This window comes from Melanerpes formicivorus, unplaced genomic scaffold (genome assembly GCF_026170545.1).
Source record: "Melanerpes formicivorus ecotype bairdi unplaced genomic scaffold, bMelFor1.0.p_v2 SCAF_29, whole genome shotgun sequence".
In the NCBI taxonomy this organism is placed as follows: domain Eukaryota; kingdom Metazoa; phylum Chordata; class Aves; order Piciformes; family Picidae; genus Melanerpes; species Melanerpes formicivorus.
In genome coordinates, this window is record NW_027142381.1 from 3,690,143 (window position 1) to 3,702,513 (window position 12,371).

General features: G+C 46.6%; 1 protein-coding gene across 2 annotated transcripts in view; it reads right to left on the minus strand.

Moving 5' to 3' along the window:
* GOSR1 (golgi SNAP receptor complex member 1) overlaps positions 1-12,371 on the minus strand; it is a 44,193-nt gene that overhangs the window by 14,276 nt on the left and 17,546 nt on the right. For both annotated transcript variants that reach the window (XM_068154512.1, XM_068154511.1), the window contains exon 7: positions 1,909-1,938. In XM_068154512.1, coding sequence (XP_068010613.1) covers positions 1,909-1,938 — 30 coding nt within the window. The remainder of the gene's footprint in view (positions 1-1,908; positions 1,939-12,371) is intronic.

The window sequence follows — 12,371 nt, forward strand, 5'->3', positions numbered from 1 at the left end:
AGTCAACCACGGGACTGCCATGGGGCTTGTAGCAGTTTTAAACCAGCCATGGACACCTACTGAGGACACCATGAAGCTCCTGAGCAGGCTCAAAACTGATGGAGGAACCTAGGTGAATATTCAGGCAGCTGCCCTGTCCTGCCACAGCTACATTCCCCTGCACAGGTGAAATCAACAGAGAGATTCACTTTTCTCACACACACACACATTCTCAGCTTCTCAGATGTCACATAGCCAAGAGGCTCAGGAGAGCACAAATGCTACACCAGGAGTAGTTTCCCAGGATATTAAAGTTAATAAATCACCATATGCTGTTTAATGCTCTGGTTACCAGAGTGGCAGCAAGTAAGAGACACAACAAATGTTCAGAGGTTTTATGAGATGGAAAAACAGTGCTGCAAGCGTGGCAGTAAAGGAGAGGGTTATTAATCAGGAAAGGACTGGAACTCAAAATAAAACAAAGGCTCACAGGAGCTGTGCTAAGTTGGGCAACTGCCTTTTATGAGGCTGTGGTGAGAATGAGAGCCACATTTTCAGATTATTCTAATGACCACTTCTGCTTCCACACTGCACATTGCTGTGGTTTAACACATCCTTCCACCATGTTAATTAGACTGAGCCCATGGTGCGTACTTAAGCTAGCCAGCCCTTAATGGACACAGAGTCTTGCTGCACCCCTAATTACTCTTCTTGGTCACTTATGCCAGTACATGCATTATCTGAAAGCATAGCTTGCTTCCTTTCTTCCTTGTTTTGTTTTGTTTTTAAAGCAATAATCTCAAATTTAAACCCATTAAGCTGGGTACTCTGAATTATTTGTTTGCACAACCCCAGAGTTCAGTAGCACGTTGGGAAGGGCAACTGGGTAAAAGGTAATTTATGATGCTGGACTTCTAAAATTTCCAGATCAGTTACAGAAGGTATCACTCAAGTAGTCAAACTAAGTCAAAAAACCCCAAAAAATCACAGAATCAGAGAATCTTAGGGGTTGGAAGGGACCTCTAGAGGTCATCTGGTCCAACGGCTGTGCCAAAGCAGCAGCACCTAAGGCAGGTCGCAGAGGAACTCATCCAGACAGGCTTTGAAAGACTGCAGAGAAGGAGACTCCACAACCTCTCTGGGCAGCCTGCTCCATGGCTCCAGCAGCCTCAAAGGAAGGAAATTTCTCCTCATGTTGAGGTGGAACCTTCAGTGTTCCAGCTTGTACCCATTGTTCCTTGCCCTATTATAGGGCACCACTGAAGAGAGTCTGGCACCTTCCTCTTGACACCCACCCCTCAGGTATTTATAGACATTAGTAAGAACCACCCTCAGCCTTCTCTTCTCCAGACTAAGCAGCCCAAACTCCCTCAGCCTTTCTTCATAGAAGAGATCTTCAGGTCCCTCCACCACCCTTGTAGCTCTCTGTTGGATTCTCTCCAGTAGATCCCTGATAAGTAACTACATAACAGCAACAGCCTCTTGAGGCCTTGTGGTAAAAGCTCTCACCTCTATCAGCTGCACACCAGGGTGCTGAGTACAGGCATTACAGAAAATCATGCTGTAGAAGAGTGTCACTGTGAGAAGAAACAGCTTGACTACTGGAATAGCCCTCCACAGCTCAACCTGAGATTCACTCTGCCCTACCATTCCCTTTGTTTTTGTAAGGGCTATTCACCTTTAAACAGAAAGACACATTTTTCTAGGCTGGGGTGACTAAAATATTTAAGCAACACCATTATGTTAACATCGAATAGAAAAACCCCAAACACACACACCCCCACCCCCCACCCCCCACCACTTCATTGTGACACTGCATGGGGAACAATGCTTGTTCTTCTGCAAGTAAAATGCCTGCTATTTTCAGACATGATTAATGTAAATGCTGATTGTACAGAAAATAATTAACACTAATAAGTTCATTCCTACCTTATTGTTTCTTCTATCAGTCGATCTGAGCTGAAAAACAGAAGAAAATGAAGTTTAAAATAAGTAACAAGCACTAAATATGGGTTTAGGTTACTGCATCAGTGATTGCCCTAACACAAACCTGCACAGATTTGCCCTCAGGATGGCTTACCTCAGGATGCTGGCACTTCTTGCTGCCACACAGATCTGGTATCTATAATGGGTCATGGGGAAGGTGCACAGTGTGCTCTGGAGCAGCATCTCCTAACCATGCAAGAGGAGATGCTCAGGAGGACACACAAAGCTCTGAGATAAAAAGGAATGGGCTCTGTGGTTCATGGCTAACTAATGTCAACTCAGCCTGACGTGGAGCAAGTGCCCAGGACAGTGTGGAAAGGAGCACTAGGGAAGGAAGCACCTAATTTTATTGCCTTTTAATCCTGGCCATTCCTGCCCAGCTCGTCAAAAAATGCAATTAACAACAAAAGGTGAGACTTGGTTCCAAGTAGTAACAGCTCAAAACACTTCTTCAGAGCTCATTTATGGTGGTTAAGGAAGCAAACTCTTTCTGTAGTAATACCAGTCAGAGAAAAAGATGTTGAGAAGAGATGCTGATGGGAAAGAGAAAAGACACCATCTGTAAGAGAAAGGCCTTGATGACACCTGCCCCTTCCTCTCACTGCCACACATTAATCAAGCTCCTGTGCAGCATCACTGGGCAAAGGACAGCCTCAAACACAGCACCAGAGAGAACAGCTCTGACACAAATGTGTGAGCATAAGATGACAAGAGCCTCAGAAGACTGCAGCCATTTCCCTTTCCCTGCACTCCATGTCTTATAGACAGCTTCAATCACTGGGTTACAGCCACTTAGGAAGTTCTACAAAGAAGTACCTCATTACAACAGTTCCCCTCTGCTCTGCTCTCATGAGACCCCATCTGGAGCACTATGTCCAGCTCTGGTGCCTCCAGCACAAAGAAGGATGTGAAATTGCTGGGGCAAGTCCAGAGTAGGCCAGAAAGATGACCAGAGAGCTGGAGCACCTCCCCCGAGACTGAGGGAGCTGGGGTTGTTCAGCCTGGAGAAAAGAAAGATGCAGGGAAACCTTATAACAGCCTTTTAGTACTTGAGAGGGGCTACAGGAGAGCTGGCAAGGGACTTTTTACAAGGGCTTGTAGTGACAGGATGAGAGGAAATGGATTGAAGCATGAGGAAAGCAGATTTAGACTGGAGATTAGAAAGAAATCCTTTAGAGTGAGGGTGCTGAGACACTGCAACAGGTTACCGAGGGAGGTGGTGGAAGCCACATCCCTGGAGGTTTTTAAGGCCAGGCTGGATGGGGCTGTGAGCAACCTGCTGTAGTGTGAGGTGTCCCTGCCCATAGCAGTGGGGTTGGAACTGAATGATCCTCAAGGTGCCTTCCAACCCAAACCATTTGAGGACTGTATGAACATCTCAAACAGTGACGCAGAACAGGCAACCACAGCCATAATTCCCACAGTGCAGGAACAATGATGGACCCCTACAGCTGCTCTGCTTACCCTGCAGACTTACACAATCTCTTGCAAAACAGCTGAAGACAATGTGAGTTAGCAGTTTGAGATGGAAATCAATCTGATAGAAAGAACTTTCACCTTGTACCGGCTGTCGCTGCCGGGGTTAAAGCAGAATTCATTGCCGCCGAACTGAAAGGATGAAAAGGCACTGAAAGGGCAGGGCCATCTTCACCTGCCATCCTCCTCATGCCAAGTGTTTTGCTGCCTCAGGAAGGGAAGGCATCAACAGCCTCTGGCACAGCACAGTTCTGCCTCCAACTCAGGCAGTGCTGCCCGATTTGGAGCTTTTCTTCTACCCACAGAAATTCTGGAGATCCCCCCACACCTCCAGCTGGAGGCACGGCCAAGGAGCACGCTGTGCAGCCTGCCTGTGTGAGATGCTAACAGAACATCCTTATTTGTCTGTGAAGAGGAGTGGTAACATGAAGGCTGCTATTTCAGTCTTGTTCATGGCTTGAAATATGGAGCCAGCACACAGGGCACTAAAAATATTTTGCCCAGTTTCAAGTTGAGAGGGACTCAAGTGGGGCAGCAAACGCTGAATGCACTGGAACCGGAACGCTTCTTTTCGCTCCCAAAACAAAGCCAGGCTCCCTAAAATGCCCATCAGTTGAATCACATAAACCCATTTTCATTCACTGGGTGGCATTTATTACCACTGGCACAGAGAAGCAAACCACCACAGTTATTTACAGCAAATGATGTAAGCAGCCTCAAGTTTGCTGTGATGGCCGATTCAGAAAGAACTCAGCTGAGATTGTGCCTTTCACACAGCCAGCCTCTACCAGCCACGTGTGCTGCAAGCCATGACAACAATCAACTGCAAAACCACCAGAAAGCAGCCTGAAAAGCAGGCACAGTGTACAAGAATGCACCACCTGGGCAAAGGGCTGATTTTTTGGTAGCTGATCGTGAGTCTAGCTGGAACTAAGTTACACTTCCAAAAACTTCCACGCAACAAAAGATTGCTAGGACAGCCCTATGAAAATCAACACAAGCCTGCCCTGGGAAACCCATCCCCAGCATGAGAATCATAGAGTAGAATCATAGAATCAGTCAGGGTTGGAAGGGACCACAAGGATCAGCTAGTTCCAACCCCCCTGCCATGGGCAGGGACACCCTACACTAGATCAGGCTGGCCAGAGCCTCATCCAGCCTGGGCTCAAACACCTCCAGGGATGGGGCCTCAACCACCTCCCTGGACAACCCATTCCAGGCCTTCACCACTCTCATGGGGAAGAACTTCCTCCTCACCTCCAGCCTGAATCTCCCCACCTCCAGCTTCATTCCATTCCCCCTAGTCCTATCACTACCTGAGATCCTGAGAAGTCCCTCCCCAGCCTTCTTGTAGGCCGCCTTCAGATACTGGAAGGCCACAATTAGGTCACCTCAGAGCCTTCTCTTCTCCAGACTGAACAGCCCCAACTCCTTCAGTCTGTCCTCATAGGAGAGGTGCTCCAGCCCTCTGCTCATCCTCGTGGCCCTGCTCTGGACACCTTCCAGCACCTCCAGATCCCTCTTGTCATAGGGGCTTGTGACCGTTTTGGTCTGCCCCAACCCATTACAGGGCTCCAGAACTGGAGGCAGTACTCCAGGTGGGGTCTCACCAGAGCTGAGTAGAGGGGCAGAATCACCTCCCTTGACCTGCTGGCCACACTTCTCTTGATGCAGCCCAGGATCTGATTGGCTTTGTGGGCTGCAAGTGCACACTGAGAGCTCCTGGTGAGCTTCTCCTCCCCCAGCACCCCCAAGTCTCTCTCCTCAGGGCTGCTTTCCAGCCAGTCCCTGCCCAGCCTGGATTTGTGCCTGGGATTGCCTCGACCCAGCTGCAGGACCCTGCACTTGCTCTTGTTGAACCTCAGGAACCTCATTACCATTTCTTTGTCCATTGAAGTGATTAAATTACAGTACTTTCACATTGATGAACTGAAGGTGACAGGGAAGTTGAACACAGTCAGAGACCTCAACTGAACTAGGATTCCTCTAAGATTTTCAGAGCACAAACATAAATGAGGCTTGCCAGGCTGAAGCAGAGACACTAACTGCTTTGTTTTAATGCTAGGGAAAGCTGTACTTAAGCAGTTTTATTACCTAAACAGAGCCATAACCACAGAAAATGTTTAAAAGCTTCAGATTCAATTAGAATGCTTTCTCTTTTTTTCTGTGTGTATGCACATAAAATGTGGCTACACTGGCTATAAAACTACCTGGAAGCAGAGCTCCTGGTAAAAAGAGGACAGGCAGAAGTTCATAAGAGCATTGAAAACAAGTCATAAACAGTTGCCAGCCCCCACAAACACAGTCCTTACATGTAAATGCCAACAGAAGGCATTTAACAGGCATCTGAAGTGGTAAGATCAATGTTGCTCCACTGATGTGGAGGTCATCCCAGCTATTTAAAAGGATGAGATGTACATGAATTTTCTTCAGAGTGACTGATGTACAGATAGGGGCAGACTGAACTAACTCTTACAGTCTTAAACAAACAGCTGGCAAGCATATTGATTTGTTAAACACAACTTCCAGCATGTTCTTCTCACCCCAAGAAGCATCATTTTTGATGGCTCAGAGGAATAGGTGCTCCAGAGGGGATTGGATGTGGCACTCAGTGCCATGGTTTAGTCATGAGGTCTGGGGTGACAGGGTGGACTTGATGATCTTTGAGGTCTCTTCCAACCTTGGTGATCCTGTGAGTTCCAAATGCCTCTACTAGGAAGCCTCCAGCAGGTGAACAAACTCCAGCAGAAAATGGAAATGACATGCAGTGAGAGTTTGGTAAAGGCAAGGTGAGCAGGAATATTTGGCTTGGAACACAAGCACTATGAGGAGAGGCTGAGGGAGCTGGGGTTGCTTAGCCTGGAGAAGAGGATACTCAGGGGTGACTTTATTGCTGTCTACAACTACCTGAAGGGAGGTTGTAGACAGGCAGAGGTTGGTCTCCCAGGCAGCCAGCACCAGAACAAGAGGACACAGTCTCAGGCTGTGCCAGGGGAGGTTCAGGCTGGAGGTCAGGAGGAAGTTTTACACAGAGAGAGTGATTGCCCATTGGAATGGGCTGCCCAGGGAGGTGGTAGAGTCACCACCATTGGAGGTGTTCAGAAGGAGACTTGACAGGGTGCTTGGTTGCATGGTTTAGTTGATTAGGTGGTGTTGGATGACAGGTTGGACATGATGATCTTGAAGGTCTCTTCCAACCTGGTCTATTCTATTCTATGGTACCAATCTGCACATCAGAATCCCTCAAGAGTTCTTTTTAGTGCTGCCTGTGAAAGTTGAGTTTAAGCAGAAGCTTTTCTAAAGGCAGCAGCATGCTCTCATCCAGCATCTCTGAGAGTCTTTCCAAGTTCTTGGCAAACACAGAGTGCAACATTCCCTTTGAATTGTTTCCCACAGAAAGTAACAGTCAGATTTCAGGAAGATCAGGAACACAAAGTACAACAGGGCCCAGAGACCCAAAGGAAGTCTGCAGATTTCTGGCTATTAATCACCCAGTTGACACAAATAGAAGCTGCTCTCATCACTATGAGTAATGCTCATTGCAACTGTTTGATAGATAGAAAGTATAGAATCACAGAATGGCTTGAGTTGGAAGGGAGCTTAAAGATCACCTAGTGCCAACCCCCTGCCATGGGCAGGGAGACTTCCCACAAGACCAGGTTGTTCCAAGCCTCAGCCAGCCAGGTCTTAAAACACTTCCAGGGATGATGCATCTGCAGCTTCTCTGGGCATCCTGTTCCAGCGCCTCACCACCCTCAGAGTAAAGAGTTCTTGCTCGTGTCCAATCTGAATCTACCCTGCTCTAGTTTAAAGCCATTGCCCCTTGTCCTATCAGCCCAAGCCCTTATAAATAGTCTCTCCCTAGCTCTCATGTTGCCCCCTTCAGGCACTGGAAGGCTGCTATAAGGTCTCCCCAGAGCCTTCTCCAGGCTGAACAACACTCACTCCCTCAGGAACACCACCAGAGGTAGTTTTGCTTAACTCCACATTCAAACAGTACAAAAAGAGGCTCTTTAAAATAAAATCCAAACCAACATTACAAATGTCCTGACTTTGGTCTTCTGCTTCCCAAACAAAGACAAGGAACCCAGTGGACATTACCTCATGAACGCCCAAAGCAAGCAAGCACTGCTGCTGGGCAGTGTTAATCTGATCTGCCATCTGTTTCAGTAGCTGTGTGTTTTCACCTGTCAAGACAGATGGCACTTTGACACAGCTACTTAAAAATACTATACTAAAGAAACACAGAAAGATGCTGAGGCAATCAGCTACTGTAATAGATGGCACAGACCCAGCAGCAGCAGCCATGCATATGAACTCATCAGGCCTCGGTGCAACTGCTGTCTTCAGAAAAGATGGTGCAGTTTGTCATTTAAGCATGCAGACAGGTAAATTAATCCAAAGTAGTGGGGGGAACACAACAGTGAAGTATGCCTCTAGGATTGCAAAGAATCCTGCCCAGCATTTCCTGGGCTGTGGTTAAGTAGGTTGAGACAGGTTCCTCTCCCCCTCTGCTACGCCCTGGTGAGGCTGCATCTGGAATGTTGTGTCCAGTTCTGGGCCCCTCAACTCAAGAAGGACCTCAGAGAGCTGCTTGAAAGAGTCCAGTGCAGAGCCACAAAAATGGTTAAGGGAGTGGAACTTCTCCCTTATGAGGAAAAGCTGAGGGAGCTGGGGCTCTTTAGCTTGGAGACTGAGAGGTGACCACTTTCAGGTTTATAAAGATGTGAAGGGCAGTGTCAGGAGGACAGAGCCAGGCTCTGCTCAGTGATGTCCAATAATAGGAGAAGGGGCAATGGGTGCAAGCTGGAGCAGAGGAGGTGCCACAGGAATGTAAGGAAAAACATTATCACTGTGAGGGTGACAGAACCCTGGAACAGGCTGCCCAGAGAGGTTGTGGAGTCTCCTTCACTGGAGACACTCAAAATCTGCCTGGAGGAGCTCCTGTGTTACCCTGCTCCAGCAGCAGGGTTGGACTGAATGATCTGTCGAGGTCCCTTTGTGATTCTGTGGTCACATGAAGCTTTTACAACTAAAGACAGCATTTGATGCTCTTTTTTTTTCCCTTCTCTCTATGCCAGCAGTTAAAATTCAGTGATAGAGATGGCTGCTGAGGTGAGGGCTGGGCTTCTCCCACATCCACAGACTTTGCTGCTGTCTTACCAGCTCAATACCCAATGCAAGCACTTGGCAAAGAAACAAGGTACAGCAGGAAGACTCATTGCAAACAACTCACTTCACCTGGAACCCTTCAGGTGAAATTAAGGGCAATATATCACAGAGAATAATTTCAGAGGATTAGGGGGAATCCTGTAGAATAAACTAAGCTAGCACTTGGTAACTAGTTCCTTCCTTTCATACAGGATAATTACAGAAATAATACTTTTCATTGTCTTCTCTTTTCTCAGTGCAGTATCAATCACTAACCTCAGCCCTTTCCAACTGCCTGCAATGATCTTTTACATTTTCACAGCCCTGGGTCACCAGGCAACCTGGAGCTCCCAGGGACACAAATAATGCAAAACAAACTTGATACTCTAACACAGATTCTGATGAAGCAAATCAGGTTTCTGTGAGTCAGTGATCTCCATAATAATCATTTCCTAAGAGAAAGAAAACCTGAACACACACACACACACAGAGAGCCCAGCTCCAACTAATTTCTTTCTGCTTGTCACCACTGTACTTCTTCATCTAAAGGTCTGGGACCATTAAGCTCTTTAAAAACTTAAGCAGAAGAATGTAAAGGACAACACACAGTGGTAACAAACAAGACAGTCCAGATTTTGTAAGACTTGGTCTCAAACTTGATTCAATGTAGTGTCACAGAAAGAGTGAATTCCACTGGAGCTGCTTAGCTACTCTGGACAGCCTCCTACAGCTGCTAATGAAGACAACAATTGGTGTAGAAGCCTACTCATTGACTGAGACCCAACACAAGAGCCTGCCAAGATAAACACACCCAGGGTATGAGACACTTAAAGAGAGGAAGTTTATAATACAGGACACTAAGAAAACCTGCTCCTGTGTTTTTAAATCAAAAAGCAGAAGCAGCACCTGCTCTGAATGCACAGCTTGCAGCTGCACAGGGAGGAAAAGGAACCTATTTGTCTACAGAGCAGACATCTTACATTTCACAGAATCACCAAGGTTGGAAGAGACCTCAAAGCTCATCAAGTCCAACCTGTCACCACAGACCCCATGACTAAACCATGGCACCAAGTGCCACATCCAATCCCCTCTTGAACACCTCCACCTTGGGCTGGCCAAACCCAGAGATGTGAGGTGAAATGCACACTTCAGGGATGAAGAGTTTTCCCACAGAACCCATTCTGGAAGCAGAGAAAGGTCCAACCACACAAACTGCTGTCTTCTGTGGGTTCCCCTCCCATGTTAATTAAACCATCAATCTGGCTGCTAAGGAGATGAAATGTTTTCACACCTCTGCTGCAAGAAGAAACCCCACCACAATCAGACAGCACAAACAGGAGCATCAAGTCAATGTATAGATTTGCTCCAAGGGAACATTATGTTATTAACACCACACCTACAAACTCTAAACTGGTAAGTAAGCTTATTTCTGCAGCTAATTGCAGTGGGGAGTCTGACACTCAGTAATCATTCCCAGTAAGAGTGAGGACAAGGTGCAAAACTGGGATAGAAAAAGAAAGGCACAGCAGCACAACATCCCCTGGCTTTCAATCAATGCAAGCAGTTTGTTAAAGCTAGACTGAAAGGCCCTGGAACATAAACCATTGCTTTAGGCAGGAGTTAACCAACAGTATTTAGTGCTGAATTTCTTTCCAGATGGTTGACAAGTACCTTGTGCATGAGAAAAGGGAAAGGAAAAAGAGCCATGCAAAAGGCAGGCTTCTTGCTGCAGGGAGGGATCTGCCAAAGGCTTTCCAGGAAAACAAACTGGTGAAATCTGCTCCCTCCAGCCTGCAATGCAGTGACACAAATTCACTGAAAAGTAGACTCCCAGCTACATCACTGAGCTTTGTAAATGACTAAAGCTAAGCAGATACTTTGACAGCTTCTCCAGTCCAGCTATTGGGTTTTAAGATAAACATAATTACTTTCTTTGCAGCTGCCCAGCACCTGTACACATGTCCACATGTGCACCACAACCACTGACAAGACTAGTTGCTCTAACTCAATTGAAAGAACAATTTCATGCAACAAGTACCAAGGGATGCTCTCCCTTTGTGGGGAGATCCCTGAACACAGGGATCCACCTGCAGAGGTTTGGGAACACCAACAGGTTGTTTCTCCTGGACTTCCAAATTTACAGTCTGCACCTCCACTGAACTCCAGGGACTTGTCAGAGAATGGTCAACAGAGTGAAAGAAATGTTTCTACAAAAGGAGGAGTTAGCCAAGAAAGCTCTTTGGCACACAGAAAGACTACTGGGGAGAGTGCCTGATGTTTGAGAGTCCCAAGAGGGGGAGCAACAGCACTGCTCCTTCCTTTAAAGCAAATCTCTAAGGAAATAAGAGCCTTCTCAGTAACCTGCAGCATGGAGTTTACCCAAAGAATGCAGTTAAAAACTGAAAATGAAAACAGCTCCTGCCTCCTAAATGAAGTGCAGCAGCTGGTTGCCTATTAGTAAGCACAAGCTCGGTGCCAGGATGGCACCACCATCCATAAAGAGGATTCTAGATGCTCTCTATTCATGGTGGGGAAAGTTCCTGGATAGATTGACCCTCCCATATAATTGCTCCATATTACCCATAGGAACAAAGTTAAATGAAGTAAGGGCAGGCCTTACTGTAAGTCATTATCAGTAACCACAACTGTCAGCATGATTCCAGTAACCTCCTAATGGACTGTATCGGCATCTCCGCAGGTTTTACACGCTGCACGCACAACTGGCGTTCAGTGGGACTGCTGGCTCTCTTGTTTCCTCTGGTTTAAAACACACAGTTTGGATTATACCTTCCACCAAAGGGAAAGCCCTTCAAAAAACTCAAGCCAGGCAGCCTCTGATGTCCAACGCTGGTCTGATGACAAATGAGCTCTCCCCAAGACAACCTGCCATGACCGACCTGCTGGGCACCCAGACGAGGCAGATGCAGAGCTCACAAGAAACACAAACTGCCTGGAATCTGTAACAGAAGATTGTGCCACTTCTCTGGCTTGGTGGGGTTTGACTGCAGCTAGACAGAGCTAAAAAAAGAAGCTGTTCTACTTCTCATGCAATCCCAAGTAACCAAGGGAAGAGAAGCCAAGGGGGAAATGTCTTGCAGGAGAGCCTCCTCATATCCACAACTGTAATTAACATTTGTTTTCATTTCCAGTGATGCTGACACAGAAATGAAGTGAGAGTTATCCTTCAGATGACAACCCAATGTTAATTCAGTATGAAACTCTTCAGATCCACATCAATAGAAATTTATTCTGCTTCCTAACAGCATCTTCACCTGCTGTGGTTTTGAGGGTTGGGTTGGTAGATGTAGAAAGCTATATGGCTTCCAGCCAGGACTTGGCTGAAGTACCTCAGGTCACAACTATCTACCTGCCTGTTTATTAAGGCTCAGAGAATGATTCTTACAACTGCACAGTTAACTGCACAACACAAGGATCAGCTGTGGTTCAAAGTTTGAAGTGCACACTACCTTTAAACCACCTACAATCCAAATTCAGGATGCAATTCATTAACAGGGGAAGATCTCAACATTTCCCTTCTGACCCAATTTCACTGTCTGCTTAGGCTTCCTCTTTCTAATCTGAGACAGAACAAGACTCATTCCTTCCAGAAGTGAGACTATATTCAATATAAACAAGTCTCTCAAGAGAGAGGAAAGCACTCTGCATCCTTCGCTTGACAACAAAACTGCAGTCCCTGGAAGGTTCTAAGCCAAATGGCCTGCTTTGGTGAAAATCTGGATCTAGCTCTGCTTCCCATCATGGGTTTGCCAGGAAGCATG